The 17127-nt window shown below is 41.3% G+C and overlaps 1 protein-coding gene across 1 annotated transcript in view; it reads left to right on the top strand.

Annotated features, from left to right (window-relative positions):
- The window catches only part of nlgn3b (neuroligin 3b), a 30855-nt gene extending 14065 nt beyond the window's left edge, over positions 1 to 16790 (top strand). Inside the window, exons 5-8 of the mRNA XM_072676652.1 lie at positions 5628 to 5813; positions 9662 to 9786; positions 10144 to 10811; positions 11912 to 16790. Coding sequence (XP_072532753.1) covers positions 5628 to 5813; positions 9662 to 9786; positions 10144 to 10811; positions 11912 to 12782 — 1850 coding nt within the window. The 3' untranslated portion in view covers positions 12783 to 16790. The remainder of the gene's footprint in view (positions 1 to 5627; positions 5814 to 9661; positions 9787 to 10143; positions 10812 to 11911) is intronic.
- Positions 16791 to 17127: the final 337 nt, after the last annotated feature.

The following is a 17127-nucleotide window of genomic DNA, read 5'->3' as shown; positions in this document are numbered from 1 at the left end:
CAGTCAGGCGAGGTTTATATCAAGGCTGCTTTCCAAGAACCAACCATTGCTCCAAAATCAACACCCTCAAGCTCGACAGAGGTTTGCAGCTGACCACATGAACAAATAAAAAGCATTCTGGAGGAAAGCTTTATAGTCAAATGAGACAAAGATTGAGGTGTGTCGTGGAATTCTGTCAAGAATCGATAAGGCAGACAAGAATATGCATTGAGTAGCAAAGTTTTATTGAGTCTGCACGCAGCTCGTGACCACGATACAGACTGAGGTAAAAGCATTTAACATACATATTTATAGTATAGATTAGGGAGTTGAGAAAAGGGAGGGGGAGAGGGTTTGCGTGCCACACCGACGTCTGAAGAGATACATTGTTCAGGTCGCTGTGACCCATAGATCAGAGTGCTGGCGCCTGAGAGGACACATTGTCCGGGTCGAGAGGTTACTAGCAGGTTAAGATAGGCTGTAAGTACGTCAGGAGGTGTTTGGCCACAATGACTGTATGTATGTTTGGAGAAGTACAGATGAGAACTCATAAACCTTGACCAACTATTAAGCATTGTGGTGTAGCATCATGTTCCGTTTTGCTTCCAGCATCCATGGAATAATAAATAAAATAGGAGGACTCAGCGTAACTCAGACAATCAGCCTCAGACGGTTAGATGGTTGAAACCTATTTACAATTTTGTGTTCCAACAGGACTGTTTGATAGCTGCTATATGAGGCTCCATCTCTGCTTAGTTGATATCATGATGGTGATTACTGAAGTGTTCTTGGAAGGACTTCTTTTGGAAAGGACTCATGACCACCGTCTTTCAGTTGCAATAATGAAGCATTTTATTCCAATCAAAAGTACAGTGTGGAGAGAGCCTGCCAATTTTCGGTGCCCCTCTGCTCTCTCTCCCTAGACAGAGGAACATTATATATACCCTACTACACGTCATATGTTGTTGTACTGTTCCCATATGCAGGATGTCAGTATCTTATCCATAAGGGATATAAATCAGCCCCCACCATTGTTTAACATACATAGTACACATGAAGACACAGCTGGACCCCTTAACATCCCGGTCACATACAATGGAAAGTATGTCCAATCTAAACAATTTCCTATATTTGTTCAGTTCATGTACAGTTTACCAAATTAGGCCTGGGAATGGATCTCGCTCCCCAAGTCTAACCCATGGGCCTCACTATATTATTCCCTCAACTTCATACCATTCCTTCAGGTCTATGAACATCTGCATAGCTAATGAATATACTACAACACCCAACCGACTACACCAAAGTGTCTCTCGGAACATAAAACAACAAAAAAAACAGTTATTTCTAATGAACTAAATACATACAAGCCAGAACCACCACTGTGTTCAAAAGTTGGTTTGCCAACCAAGAATAGTGATCAAACAAACAACCTGAATTCTGCTGCCGATCAAAAGCATCTGGTCAAAGTGCCTCTTGCTAAGGGACATTTAAACACATAATGTTTCATTTGGTTTTGGCCATTCGTGGTCAAACTGGTCACGGTGGTCCACAAGCTTGGGGATGCTTGGCACACTGGTCGACCTGCTCGTGAGGCTGGTCATACTGGTCCACCAGCATGGTGATGCTAGTCATGTTGGTTGACAAACATGCGTCAAGCATGGTCATACTGGTGGTCTAGCTTGGTCAGGTTGTTAATGCCTGTAGATCAGCTAAACCATCCAACTCAAATAACAACATACCCTAGGGTGGTCAAGAGCCAGCCAGGCTGTTTTTCCAGCAGGCAGGTGTGCTGTATGTATAACTTTGACTCCCCCTTAAAAATCTATAAAAATATTGTTTTTGGTTCCAATGAAGATGTAAGTTTTCACTGATTCTGGCCAAACAGTTCAAATGTCTCTCTCTCTCTCGCGCTCTCTCTCTCTCTCTCTTTATATATATATATATATATATATATATATATATATATATATATATATATATATATATATACAGTGGGGGAAAAAGTATTCTGTCAATTGTGCAAGTTCTCCCACTTAAAAAGATGAAAGAGGCCTGTAATTGACATCATAGGTAGACCTCAACTATGAGAGACAAAATGAGGGAAAAAAAGTTATAAGTTTTAAAGAATTTATTTGCAAATAATGGTTAAAAGTTCATCTCAATACTTTGTTATATATCCTTTGTTGGCAATGACAGAAATCAAACGTTTTCTGTAAGTCTTCACAAGGTTGGCATACACCGTTGCTGGTATGTTGGCCCATTCTTCCATGCAGATCTCCTCTAGAGCAGTGATGTTTTGGGGCTGTCGGCGGGCAACACAGACTTTCAACTCCCTCCAAAGGTTTTCTATGGGGTTGAGATCTGGAGACTGGCTAGGCCACTTCAGGACCTTGAAATGCTTCTTATGAAGCCACTCCTTTGTTGCCCTGGCAGTGTGCTTGGGATCATTGTCATGCTGAAAGACCCAGCCACGTTTCATCTTCAGTGCCCTTGCTAATGGAAGGAGGTTTGCACTCAAAATCTCACATTCATTCTTTCATGTACACGGACCAGTCGTCCTAGTCCCTTTGCAGAGAAACAGCCCCAAAGCATGATGTTGCCACCCCCATGCTTCACAGTTGTTATGGTGTTCTTTGGATGCAACTCAGCATTCACTCTCCTCCAAACACAACGCAACATCAAAATGCTCTCTAGCAAACTTCAGACGCGCCGGATATGTACTGGCTTAAGCAGGGGAACACGTCTGGCACTGCAAGATCTGAGTCCCTGGCGGCGTAGTGTGTTACTGACGGTAGCCTCTGTAACGTTGGTTCCAGCTTTCTGCAGGTCATTCACTAGGTCCCCCGTGTGGTTCTGGGATTTTTGCTGACCGTTCTTGTGATCATTTTGACCCCACGGGCTGAGATCTTGCGTGGAGCCCCTGATCAAGGGAGATTAGCAGTGGTCTTGTAGGTCTCCCATTTTCTGATTATTGCTCCCACAGTAGGTTTCTTCATACCAAGCTGCTTGCCTATTGCAGATTCAGTCTTCCCAGCCTGGTGCAGGTCTACAATTTTGTTTCTGATGTCCTTCGACAGCTCTTTGGTCTTCACCATAGTGGAGTTTGGAGTGTGACTGTTTGAGGTTGTGGGCAGGTGTCTTTTATACTGTTAACGAGTTCAAACAGGTGCCATTAATACAGGTAATGAGTGGAGGACAGAGAAGCCTCTTAAAGAAGAAGTTACAGGTCTGTGACAGCCAGAAATCTTGCTTGTTTGTAGGTGACCAAATACTTATTTTCCACCATTATTTGCAAATAAATTCTTTAAAAATCAGACAATGTGATTTTTAGATTTTTTTTTCTCATTTTGTCTCTCATAGTTGAGGTCTACCTATGATGTCAATTACAGGCCTCTCTTATTTTTTTAAGTGGGAGAACTTGCACAATTGGTGACTGACTAAATACTTTTTTCCCCACTTTATATATATGAATTCTCTGCCCTAAATCATTTAATGAATGCTGTATAAATCATTCAGAAGCTGTATATGTCACTCTGCAGCTTGAGAGCTTTATGCCTCAGACACGATTTCTCTCATATGAAACATATGTGCTGTCATAAAAAGCCCAGAAGCAGTAAGAGTGCTTTATAAATGCTTTATAACGTGTCTGTGCATGCTTTCATGTACAGCTAAGTCCCTGAGAGATATAAGATCAGTGAAAGTGCTATAAAAGAACACAGTGCAGTTCAGCAATGGCAGATCTTCACTGTAACACGCTTCAATACACATAACATTTTCCACAGTTTTTACTGTTTCTGGTTAATGCTTGCTTTATCAATACACCAGCTTTAATATCATGCTTACAGTGTAATTTTGTAGTAATATAGTGTCATAAAAAACAATGCATGCATTTCTATATAAGATATCCTATATCCTATATTAAGGACATTAATAGGAGCTGTCACTGATGAATACACAATAAAACGAAATAAGAACATATCACTGCTGTCCAATGAAAAGCATGTATCTCCCTTTTTGTCCATTTTTAGTTTTCCCCAATGTGTGAATCATGTTGCTGCTCTGTACACTGTGCAAATAATTCTAGATGAATAGACCAAAGAAATACATCAGCCCCAGAAAGCTTTTATTCAACATTTTATGAGTCGTGTGGCTGTGATCAGACAGAAAACACACACACATGTACACACACATTTCTAAAGAGCTCAAGAAGGAAGGAATTGCATCATACAAAGCAATAGACAATCCTCCCACTCTTTTTTGGGGGGGCTAACGAGTGCCTGTGTCTGTGTGTCTTTGGTACCCGTTCAGTCATTCACCTTTCTGCCTGCTGCATGACTCCTCTCAACATCTGGAGTCATCCTAAACAGCTGTAGCTCTCTTGAAGGCTCCATGTTTCCCTGGATGAGATACTTTAAGCACTCTATTGCAGTGCACCAGGAATTGCAAATACACCAAATGTGTTGTTTCCATTTCTGCAGGTCAAAAGAAAGTGATTATATGAGTCATTCTTCGAAATGGCTGCAGTTTCCACTATGCAGTTTTCAAAGTTTTCATCAGGAGCAAACACGTTTAATAAAGTACACACAATGAAAGATATGTTCATTGTCCAAAAAAGCATATTTTCCCACTCAGGCATAAAAACCTTAATATTGTTATTGTTTTTATGCAGACACGGGAGCCATGCTTACAATTAAAATTTGACGGGTGGTATGTGTCTGGGTGGTAGATTTCATCCTAAAATGGCCACAGTTCTTAATTTGGTCATGTTCCTGACCTTGAAAGAGCATCAGAACCTAAAGGTGAAAAATGGCTGACATGATGTCTTGTCCTCTCTGCTATGTCATTTAAAGCAACAGTTCGTTATTTATAGGCAAAACAACCTAGTGTAACAAGGTGGTAAGTCAAAATGAGGGACACACGCCATTACATTTGAACAAAAATGTATTTATTATATATGTTATTATATTTATTACATATATAGTATGCAAACAGGGACATGATAGTATATATAAATGTATGTATACATGTAAACATTTAGTTAGTGTTAGTGAGTTTGGACATGTGAAATGGCCATGTACTAATGAAAAATGATTTAAATAGTATGTTACTCTTTAAGAAATAATGTTTTCTGTTAAAAGAGCACCTGCATTAACGGCTTTAAGCTTTGGAAACAAACCTTTCTGAAACATTTCTGTGCTTAATGCATCAAACACTGCAGTGGCGACTGACATCCAGATCATAGAATGACTCATGTATGAAATATCCTGTGCTATTCTGTGATTTGTAGGCTTCATATACTGCAGAAGGACCAGGTCTTTAATTCCTGCCACTGGAAACTGGAAACTTAAATGTCAGCTTATAGTCCAAGTGTTTGGCCTATGTGCAGTGTGTGGACTTCTAATCAAGGCAAAAGCTAAACAGCTGGCAAAATCCTGCTCCATCTCAGCAGTTATAAGGAGCTTGCCTATTTTGGAAATGCTACTTCCTTTGTTTCTGAATTTTGATGTCCTAAATGAACTGCCACCTTTAACAGACTAAGAATCTGTAAAACATGTGTTTCCAGTTGTGTCTATCTTTTTATATGGAAAGAAATTAAGTATAGTAAATGTATGTGTGTGTGTGTGTGTGTGTGTGTTTCTCTCTCTCAGGCTTCTTGAGTACCGGTGATCAGGCTGCTAAAGGAAATTACGGGCTGCTGGATCAGATCCAGGCTCTGCGCTGGATCAGTAAAAATATTGGATTTTTTGGAGGAGACCCAGGTCGCGTTACCGTGTTTGGATCAGGAATCGGAGCATCGTGTGTGAGCCTGCTCACTCTCTCCCACCACTCGGAGGGTAAGAGCACTCCAGATCCCTGAATGCCACACTCTCAAACTCCCAGAATTACACAGTTCTCATACCTCACAATTTCCAAGACACCACACGATAGAAATATCATAGAATTCCCAAACACCACATAATCCCACCTCACTTAATTCAGTTGCCAAATAGCACACACATGCCAAACACCCCATTCTCTTATCCCAGAATTCCAGATCTCCACATACAGTGCCCTCAATAATGTTTGGGACAAAGCCCCTCTGCTGTACAGTTGAACATTTCAAATCAAACCAATCAGACATGATTAACATTCCAGACATTCCAGCTTTAATTCAAGGGTATTGTCGTACATTTCAGCTGCACCATGTTGAAATTCCAAGGCTTTTTTTTACACCACCCCCCTGATTTCAGGGCACCATAATGTTTGGGACATTTAGCTTCACAGGTGTTTATGTTTACACAGGTGTGATCCATTGCTTCATTAGTGCAGGTGTAAGATACCTAGGCTTGCTTCTAAGTTTCGAAACACCTTTAGAGTCTGATGAAAGTAGAATTGGCGCACCAGTGAGCTCATTATTCACAAAATGACTGGTAAGCCAAGGAAGACCTCCTATGCTGATGGCAGAAGAATCCTTTAATCTTCAGAACAAATCCAGAACAGATCTGTCTGTCCGGCAGATCACAAACAGCCTTCAGGAAGTGGGTGTGTATTTATCAGAGACTAATATGCACAGAAGACTTCATGAACAGAAATCCAGGCTACACTGCAAGATGCAGACCACTAAAACAGAAAGCCTACAGTATTCTGGAAAAAAAAAAGGTATAGACAGATGAGACCAAGATTTACCTCTATCAGAGTGATTGCAGGAGCAAGGTGTGGACTACCCACGATCCAAAGCATACCATCGCATCTGAGAAACATGATGGGGGGTGTCATGGCTTTGGTATATATGGATGCCACAGGTACTGGTGCACTTATCTTCAGTAATGATGTTACTGCTGAGGTGAATTGGATATCTTATCTGCTCTAAGTTCCAGTAAATGCCACCAAACTCATTGGCAGTTGCTTCAAATTACAGCAAAGATAATGATCCAAAGAAACTGCTAAGACAACACAGATGTTGAAGAGCTGAAGAGAAAACTCCAGCAGAGTCAGTGTTAATAACAGTCATATGAACAGTGCTGGGTAAAGAAACACTGTGGTACCTGTACTATGGTCAGATCCAGCACCTCTTGTGTTGCCATGGTAATCTGTGCTAAAAAACCATGGTAGCCTACTACACCACATCTCTGCTCTTCTTTTTCCTTCTTTTTTCATCTCTTCTCTTCCCTTTCCTCTCACTCCTCCTCTCTTTTCCTCTTTTCTTCCCCTATTCTCGTCTCCCCTCTTCTCCTTCTATCTCTTCTCTTCCTTTCTCTTTTTTCTTCTTCTCTCCTCTCCTCTATTCTCTTCTTTATCTTGTATCTCTTTCTCTCATCTTCTCTTCTGTATTCTCCTCTCTTCTTCTCTTCTCTTCTTTTCTTCTCCTCTCTTCTTCTCTTCTCTTCTTTTCTTCTCTTCTCTTCTCTTCTCTTCTCTTCTCATCTTTCGTCTTTTCTCTCTTCTCTTCTTATCTTTTCTCTTCTCTTTTCTTCTAATTTTTCTTCTCGTTTTTCTTTTTTTCTCTTCTCTTCTCTTTTTTCTCTCTTCTCTTCTTATCTTTTCTCTTCTCTTTTTTCTTCTCTTTTCTTCTCATTTTTCTTATTTTCTCTTCTCTTCTCTTTTTATCTTTTCTCTTCTTTTTTTCTTCTCTTCTCTTCTTTTCTTCTCTTCTCTTCTCTTCTCTTCTCATCTTTCGTCTTTTCTCTTCTCTTCTCTTCTCTTCTCTTCTCTTTTTTCTCTCTTCTCTTCTTATCTTTTCTCTTTTCTTCTCTTCTTTTCTTCTCTTCTCTTCTCTTCTCTTCTCATCTTTCGTCTTTTCTCTTCTCTTCTCTTCTCTTCTCTTTTTTCTCTCTTCTCTTCTTATCTTTTCTCTTTTCTTCTCTTCTTTTCTTCTCTTCCCTTCTCTTCTCTTCTCTTTTTTCTCTCTTCTCTTCTTATCTTTTCTCTTTTCTTCTCTTCTTTTCTTCTCTTCTCTTCTCTTCTCTTCTCTTCTCATTTTTCGTCTTTTTTCTTCTCTTCTCTTCTCATTTTTCTTCTCTTCTCTTCTCCTCTCTTTTTTTCTCTTCTCTTCTCATTTTTCTTCATTTCTCTTCTCTTCTCTTTTTTCTCACTTCTCTTCTTATCTTTTCTTTTTTATTCTCTTCTTCTCTTCTCTTATTTTCTTCTCTTCTCATTTTTCGTCTTTTTTCTTCTCTTCTCTTCTCATTTTTCTTCTCTTCTCCTCTCTTTTTTCTCTCTTCTCTTCTCATTTTTCTTCATTTCTCTTCTCTTCTCTTTTTTATTCTCTTTTCTTCTCATTTTTCTTCTTTTCTCTTCTCTTCTTATCTTTTCTCTTCTTTTTTTCTTCTCTTTCCTTCTCTTCTCTTCTCTTCTTATCTTTTCTCTTCTCTTTTCTTCTAATTTTTCTTCTCGTTTTTCTTTTTTTCTCTTCTCTTCTCTTTTTTCTCTCTTCTCTTCTTATCTTTTCTCTTCTCTTTTTTCTTCTCTTTTCTTCTCATTTTTCTTATTTTCTCTTCTCTTCTCTTTTTATCTTTTCTCTTCTTTTTTTCTTCTCTTCTCTTCTTCTCTTTTTTTTCTCTTCTCTTCTTATCTTTTCTCTTCTCATTTTTCTTCTCATTTTTCTTCTCTTCTCTTTTTTCTCTCTTCTCTTCTTATCTTTTCTTTTCTCCTTTTTCTTCTCTTTTCTTCTCATTTTTCTTCTCTTCTCTTCTTTTCTCATTTTCTTCTCTTCTCTTCTTTTCTAATTTTTCTTCTCTTCTCTTCTCTTCTTTTCTCATTTTTCTTTTCTTCTCTTCTCATCTTTTCTCTTCTCTTCTCTTTTTTCTCTCTTCTCTTCCTTTCCTATGTGTGTGCAGACCTTTATGTGAATATATTTCTATAGGTGTGTGTGTGTGTGTGTGTGTGAACATGTATGTGGGTTCAGTGTCCTGCTTACTTGACCCACTTAGCTCTTCTCTCTGTTTAAATGGTGTGTGCAGTGTTTGAGCTGTGTGAGCTGTGTGTGTAATCGGGATGGTGTTTCAGTTTCACACACACACAACACACACACAGATTACTGTTCAAAAAGTGAATCCCCTTTCCATATTAATAATTGCTATTATTTTAAGATATAAAGCATGTCTTGTAACTCACTGATTCAACCCCTCACTCACTCCCTGTGAGTGTGAGAGTGAGTAAGGAAGTAAGTGAGTGAATGAATAAGGAAGTGCCCTTATTCATTCACTCACTCACTTCCTTACTCACTCACTCACTCATTCTTTCTCTCACTGTTTCATTAACGTCCTTACTCACTGTCTCACTCTCTCTTATTTACTCACTTTTCTGCTCCCTCCTTCACTCACTCACTCACTCACTCACTCACTCGCATACTCATGTACTCCTTCACTCACTCACTCACTCACATACTCATGTACTCCTTCACTCACTCACTCACTCACTCACTCACATACTCGTGTACTCCTTCACTCACTCACTCATCCACTTACTTAATTATGTACCTACTACCTTCATTCACTCACTCACTTATTCCCTCACTTACATGCTCATGTACTCATTTACTCACTCTTGTTCTGCTTTCACTCATTTGCTCCCTAAGTTATTTATGCTATTAAAATGTTGTTATGTTATTCTGGATATTAATGTTGTTAGAGCTTCATTCCCTCTCTCTCTCTCTCTCTCTCTCTCTCTCTCTCTCTCTCTCTCTCTTTCTGTCTCTCTTTAGGTCTGTTCCACCGAGCGATCATCCAGAGTGGATCTGCTTTGTCCAGCTGGTCAGTAAATTACCAGCCGGTAAAGTACACCCGTCTGCTGGCCGAGCGTGTGGGCTGCAATGTGTTGGACACCCATGTAGGTGTTTCCACTAAAACCACATATCACTGTTGCTATTTCAGTATTTATCACAATCACAATCATATTCCTTATGAAGGTAATCAATTGTTTTTCCATCCTGCTACAAGTGATAGTAAGTCAATGTTTTGACTTTCTAGAAATAATGAAGATAACAATTATCATGAAGGTCCACATTATTTGTTATATTGAAAGTTTTTCTGTGTTTTTTCTACACATGCCATTAGAGCAGGTAAAACACTTAACTGTTTAGGATTTATGTTTATGTTTAGGATTTATGTTTTTTTTTTTAATGTTTTTATGTTTTTTAGATTTATGATTTATGTTATATGTGTTTGTGTTTGTGTTTGTGTGCAGGACTTGGTGCTGTGCATGCAGAAGCGCAGCTACAGGGAGCTGGTGGAACAAGATATCCAGCCTGCACGCTTCCACATTGCCTTTGGCCCTGTCATTGATGGCGATCTTATTCCGGATGACCCGGAGGTGTTAATGGAGCAGGGCGAGTTCCTCAACTACGACATCATGCTGGGCGTTAACCAGGGTGAGGGGCTCCGTTTCGTCGAAGGCGTGGTGGAACCTGAGGAGGGTGGAGTCTCTGGATCTGATTTTGATTTTGCCGTGTCAGACTTTGTGGATGGTCTCTATGGTTACCCGGAAGGGAAGGACACACTGAGAGAAACGATAAAGTTCATGTACACGGACTGGGCTGACAGGGACAACCCTGAGACCCGCCGCAAAACACTGGTGGCCATGTTCACTGACCACCAGTGGGTGGAGCCTGCGATGGTGACTGCGGACCTGCATGCCCGCTACGGTTCCCCAACTTTCTTCTACGCTTTTTACCACCACTGCCAGAGCCCCATGAAGCCCGCCTGGGCCGACTCCGCCCACGGAGACGAGATCCCCTACGTGTTTGGAATTCCCCTCATAGGACCCACCGAGCTTTTCCCCTGCAACTTCTCACGCAATGACATCATGCTCAGTGCCGTTGTCATGACGTACTGGACCAACTTCGCCAAGACTGGGTAACACATTTACTGTAAACTAAATTTTTGTAACACAGAGCTACTAATAAACAATAACAAACAATAATTTTAGCGTTCTCCTCCAAACACGTTGAGTGTTGTGTGTTAGAGGCAGTTTGAAGGGATGTGGTGGAGCATTGCATTCTCAGAAGGAAGACTGTGCAAGCCTTCACCCTCGCAATGCTGGTAGAATCTTGTGATGGGTGGAGTTCTAGCTAGTGGGGACTAAACTGGGGAGAAATTTGGGAAGAGTCTTAAAGAATGAACTACAATGACTGAAAAGGACATGGTTTCATTTCATTGCAAGTACCGATTATTTTGGCAGCAAATAGTCCAAAGTGACCCAGCATGGGTCCAGCATCATCCTCAGTGTGTAGAGTTTCATCTGCTGCTCTGCTGGTGTGGACAGCAGGTGCATAGCGTAGAAATGGCCTGAAAAAGAATCCTGAAGTAGGTCACAGTAGGAGAGAGAGAGCGAGAGAGAGAGAGAGAGAGAGAATGAGAGAGAGAGGAGATGCAGGAATTCAGCTGCAGACTGTGATGTGAAACAGCACCCTCTAGGACAGTGTGAGATATGTGACAGCATCAGTAAATATGATCAGATGGAGGACTTAGACTGAGAATTATGAATTATGCAAAGATCAGAATCAGAGGGAAACTAAGACTCCAGGTGAGAATCAGAATCACAAAGATAATCAGAATCAAACTGAGAATGAGAACCAGACTGGATCTGAACAAGAAAATCAGAATCAGGCAAAAAATCTAAATCAGACTGTGAATCAGAATCAGACTGTGAATCAAGACAATTAGAATCATACAGAGAATCAGAATCAGGCAGAGAATCAAAATCAGGCAGAGAATCAGAATCAGACTCACCTTTATGTTTAAAAAGAATACATTTTATTTAGGACCAAAATAAGTGCATTATTTACTGAATGTAATGATTGATTATAATCAATTACAACATTACAACGATAATACCAGTCACAGGATGATTTACAATCGTAATAATTAATAATGTAGTAACTGTCTCTTTCTCTTTCTCTTTCTCTTTCTCTTCCTCTATCTCTCTCTTTTTCTCTCTGCCTTTCTTCTCTCAGAGACCCAAACAAGCCTGTTCCTCAGGACACCAAGTTCATCCACACGAAGGCAAACCGTTTTGAAGAGGTTTCCTGGTCGAAGTACAGCCCTCACGATCAGCTGTACTTGCACATCGGTCTGAAGCCCCGGGTCCGCGACCACTACCGTGCCACAAAGGTGGCTTTCTGGAAGCACCTGGTGCCCCACCTGTACAACCTGCATGACATGTTCCACTACACCTCTACCACCACTCGTGTCCCACCGGCTCAGACCACACACAGCACCCGCAGCTCTACGCCCCGGCCGGGAGGGGGCGGCAAGGCCCGGACACCCGGCAAACGCCCACCACCTCAGTCCACGGCCCGCAGCGGCCCATTGGTCATTGCTAACCCACGGGACTACTCCACTGAGCTTAGCGTGACCATCGCTGTGGGAGCTTCACTGCTATTCCTCAACGTTTTGGCTTTTGCTGCGCTCTACTACCGCAAGGACAAGCGCAGTCGGCAGGACACGCCCCCACAGCCTGTCCCCCAGCGCCAGGGCCTGCCCAACGACCTCAACTACACACCCACTTCGATTGGCGGGTGTGAGAAGGAGGAAGGGTCACTTTGTGACCCGCTGCGCTTGACGCCGGCCTCATCTCCACGAGATTACACGTTGACCCTGCGGCGCTCACCCGACGACATCCCGCTCATGACCCCCAACTCCGCCTCCACCATGACGTCTAATAGCGTCGCCATGACGCCCAACAGTGTCACCATGTCGCCCAACACGATCACAATGTCGCCCAGTTCGCTAATGGGATATCCGAGCATGCACCCCTATAACACCTTCACGCACGGATACAACAACACCGGCCTTCCCCACTCACACTCAACAACTCGAGTATAACACAGCACTGACCACTGGTCCAAGGCAGCCAGTTTCAGCCAGTTATATTCAGCCACATATAAGCATAACCAGCATTTACAGCTACAATTTCACCAGTTCAAACCTGGTCACACAGCAACACAGTCAGATTTTAGCACCAGTAGAAAGGAGTACAGTAATCCAGCAGATCTCGATAGACCTCCAGTATTAATGTACACTTTCACACACACACACACACACACACACACACACACATCAACCAGACAGTTATGTAACGGTTAACTGACTTGTGCCAATCCCTACTCCCCACAGGGCACTTTTATGGTTATGCCAGTTTTGACTTTAACAGACGGACAGCAGATGGTATCACCTGACAGCGTGAAGCCCCTCCACTCTCTTGTTTACAAGATTTACAGTGGGAGTGTATGGGTGAGATGAAATGGAGCCAACTTCAAACAAGCTACATAAAATAAATGCCAAATTGCAGCAGGATACTGCTGTCATGCTATCATAGAGCATATTTAGTCCATTTTCTAGACCTTATTGTTTAGCTGCTTATGTAACGCTGATCCAAAAATTCTTTTTCTAACAATTGGTAATGTATGGAGACAGCAAGTTTGCTAGCTACCTTATTGACTTACAGTCTCTCTTGCTTGGTGGCTTCTAGAAGAATATTCAAGAGTTAGTACAATACTACTCATAGAACTTGCTTTTGGCCTAGAAAGTGGTCTCTTGTGAGTCCACCTTCAGAGTTGCATCCAGGAAGTATTCTTTAGTAGTAGTTCCAGGTGAGCACCCGTTAGGTTCACAGCACATGTCTTGAGTTAAAATGCTAAATCAGTTAAAGCCAGCGAATTCTGAGGCAGGAAAACAAAAGAGTCTGTTGCTAGTAGAGTTTTGTCCTCTTTCTGAAACCAGTACCAGTACCCAATACCTGAAAGCACCAGTATGTATTCTCCAACACATCATCACGGGTTGGGTGTACCTGTGGAGACGGAATGATTGTGTTTGTTGGAGGATGGTAGTGTTTTGGTGGAAAATGGGGATGTTTGGTTAGAGAATGGTGGTGGAGAATGATGTGTTTGTTGGAGGATGTTAGTATTTGGTTTGAGAGTGATGGTGTGGTGGAGAATGATGGTGTTTGATGGTGAATGTTGGTGGTATTTGGTGGAGAATAGCAGTGTTTAATTCGAGAATGGTGGTGTTAAATGGAGAATGATGGAATGTTTGGTGGAGAATAGGGGTGCTTGGTTAAAATTGATAGTGTATGGTTAGATGAATGATGGTGTTAGCTGAAGAATGTTGGTGTTCGGTTTCAGAATGATGGTGGTTGGTGGTGAATGATGATGGTTGGTGGTGAATGATGGTGGTATTTGGTGGAGAATAGCAGTGTTTGATTAGAGAATGGCGGTGTTAGATGGAGAATGATGGAGTTTGGTTTGAGAATGATGAGGTTTGGTAGAGAATGATGGCATTTATTGGAGAGTGATGGGTCACAGTGCTCTAGACTAAACATCTCAGAACATTGACATCAACCACTATAAAAAAACCCTAAATTTCAAGATTAACAAGTAACGTTTTCATGAGTATTTCATGTCCAGTTCACCTGTCCATGTATCTCAGTTTAAATCAGCTTCTCACAACAGTAGCTACAGAAGAACTCATTTGTGGGCAGACAGAGCCTGGAGAGGAGGACCATTCTGATCTCCCTGCCCTGACTGGATCAGTCGGCATCTCTCACAGTCAGTGGATTACTGGTTATTTTGTGCTACCCTGAGCAGGGCGCTTTTTCCGTCCAATCATGTGCCAATTTTCTTATCTTTTGTGGGACTGACAGTGATGCTGTTTAAGAAGTGTTCATCCACACACTGGATTACGAAGGTTGGGTTTCAGGACTGTGCCGTGTTGGCTCGCGGACTGAGAGGCTGTACTGTACTGTATTGCGGTGCTGCGGCTGGACTGTAGGGGGCGGTCTGGCATAAAACTCACTTTTCAAACCTTTATAGACAATCAGAAAAATAAACCGAGGCTCCAGAACTTTCTCCACCGAGCCATGGACAACTCTTCAAACCATCTGTCACGTCTGTTGTAATAAGACAGTAATAACGTGTAATAATGAGTAATAACTATGTCTGTACAGTCTCAGTATTAGCTCTATTAACTCTCTGTACAGGCCGCTTTGGTTTGGAGATTATTATCACTAATCTTGTTAACGCTTTGCTTATTTTCACAGCCAGGAAAGCTGTTAGAGAACAAACCGAAATGGATTGATGTTACAATGATGTTTTTATTTGTATTTTATTTTTCATTTATTCACTTTGTTTCTCCGCATGGAGGAATGATAGATTCATCTTCAGCTCGAGGGCTTTTATTACGAAGAACAGCAGTTTAGATTAATCTTCACACACATCTCTTGGTAGAGTTTCGCCAAGGGAGTTTTGTACAGAAGCTCAATCCCACCAGGTGCAGGAGAAATTGCTCACCTGTATTTTTTCCCTTCTTTTAACTTCTGGCAGAAAACTTTGACTTCAGATGGATTCAAAAAAGGCTAAATCATAACCATAAAGTTTTATATTAATGCTCTGAAATGCTTTTTTAAGAGAGTTGAGTTCTTCTCAGCTGCAGCTGTAATGTTCATCATAATGCTCAATCCCAACAGATCAGAATAAGCTTTTTAAATATGTGGCTACCAAGAAGGTGAAATCATTTGGGTTAATCCATGTGTGTTTTTTTTGCATGACGGTGTGGTGTTATGATTCACTAAAGACAGTGCAATCGTATGGACAAAGCAAGAGTCCAGATTTCATAGTAAATCACTGTAAAACCTTTGGTAATCCTTATTTCGAAAGGAGACAACGTTACTGCAATGTTGTTTCCCCATAACATCACAGCAAATCAGCTGATGCTCCTGATGTGACATGACTGTAGCCCATTTTATCACACTTTTTATCACACACACATTTAACACAAAAATATTTTGATTTTAAAAAATAGTTTTTTTTTTTACACATTGCAGCCAGATACAAAAAACAGGTTATTCCTTTCTCCTCTGTTTGGTGGGAACAGACTTCCATAGTTTTATGACTGAAGGAGAGAGAGAGAGAGTGTGTGTGTGTGTGTGTGTGTGTGTGTGTTTTCTCTGATTGGGGTCTTTCTGAATGTCTTCATCCTATTGGCGGATATATCTCTCTTTTCAGATCTGTCACTTTTAAATTCTACGTGTTTCTGCGTCTGATTGATTTGGTACGTTTGCGTTCCGTGTTTTCAGATTATGGTCGTTATTTCTGTATGTTTACGATGTTTTTAAATAGTTCGCCACTCGCCGGCTTTTGCTCAATGGGACAAATTGCTCTATTGTTTCTAATGAAATATGAATGTGTGAATATATGAACATTATAGGGCTTCTATAGCTGTGTGTGTGTGTGTGTGTGGTAACTGGGATGGTGCGAAAGCGCTAACTGCCGGTGCCAATCACAGGCACGATGAGCTCGGAGAGTGTTACCATGGTAACAGCTGACCGCTGGGTAAGCAATGCCAGTGGTGATGTCATCGGGCTGCGTCGCTTTTAGCCCAGTGCTGACTTTCCCCTTGAATACTGACCCATGGCGAACATTAAAGTTTGTGCCAAATTTCTATAAATACAACTTTTCTCATGACCAGCAGAACAAATGTTCCAGTCCTCTCTCTCTCTCTCTCTCTCTCTCTCTCTCTGTAAATACTTACTGCTTTATAACACTTCTCTCTTTCTTTATTCTGTCCTTCTCATTAGATCTGAAACCTCTCTCTTTCTCTCCACCTTCTTCTCCTCTCTCTCTCCATTTCTCTGTCATTTTTTCTCCTACTCTTTTCCTCATTCTGCCTCTCTCTTTATCCCCTCCCTCTTTCTTCTGTTATACATCTTGTCTTAGTTCTTTCTCCTCTCTATTTCTGTCTCTCTCTATAGAAGCTTTTATCTCCCTCTCTCATCCCCTTTTATACGCTGTACACATGTCTATCCTCAGATTTGCAGTAAATATTCAGTTTGCTTACTGCTGCTGTCTCGGTCTCATTCTTACACTGTGTCTATGTGTGTGTGTGTATGAGAGAGAGAGAGAGAGAGATAGAGAGAGAGAGTTATTTTTATCTGAGTAGGTGAAGATGGAGATGTTTTTTAGCGAAGCCATAAAATGTTTACTACAGACCTCACACACTGCCGCTATTGTTTGGGACTGTGGAGCTTCTGTGTATGTGTGTGTGTGTGTGTGTGTGTGTGTGTGTGTGTGTGTGTGTGTTTTCTCCTCCCTCTCCCAGCTGTGCTAGTTTGTGCTCAATGTGCCCTTGTTTCAATCTCACTCCACATCTCCCTCTCTCTCTCTCCCACACACAC

Source organism: Salminus brasiliensis, chromosome 1 (assembly GCF_030463535.1).
Source record: "Salminus brasiliensis chromosome 1, fSalBra1.hap2, whole genome shotgun sequence".
In the NCBI taxonomy this organism is placed as follows: domain Eukaryota; kingdom Metazoa; phylum Chordata; class Actinopteri; order Characiformes; family Bryconidae; genus Salminus; species Salminus brasiliensis.
The sequence above is the reverse complement of the archived record's forward strand: the minus strand, read 5'-3'. Positions and strand labels throughout refer to the sequence as shown.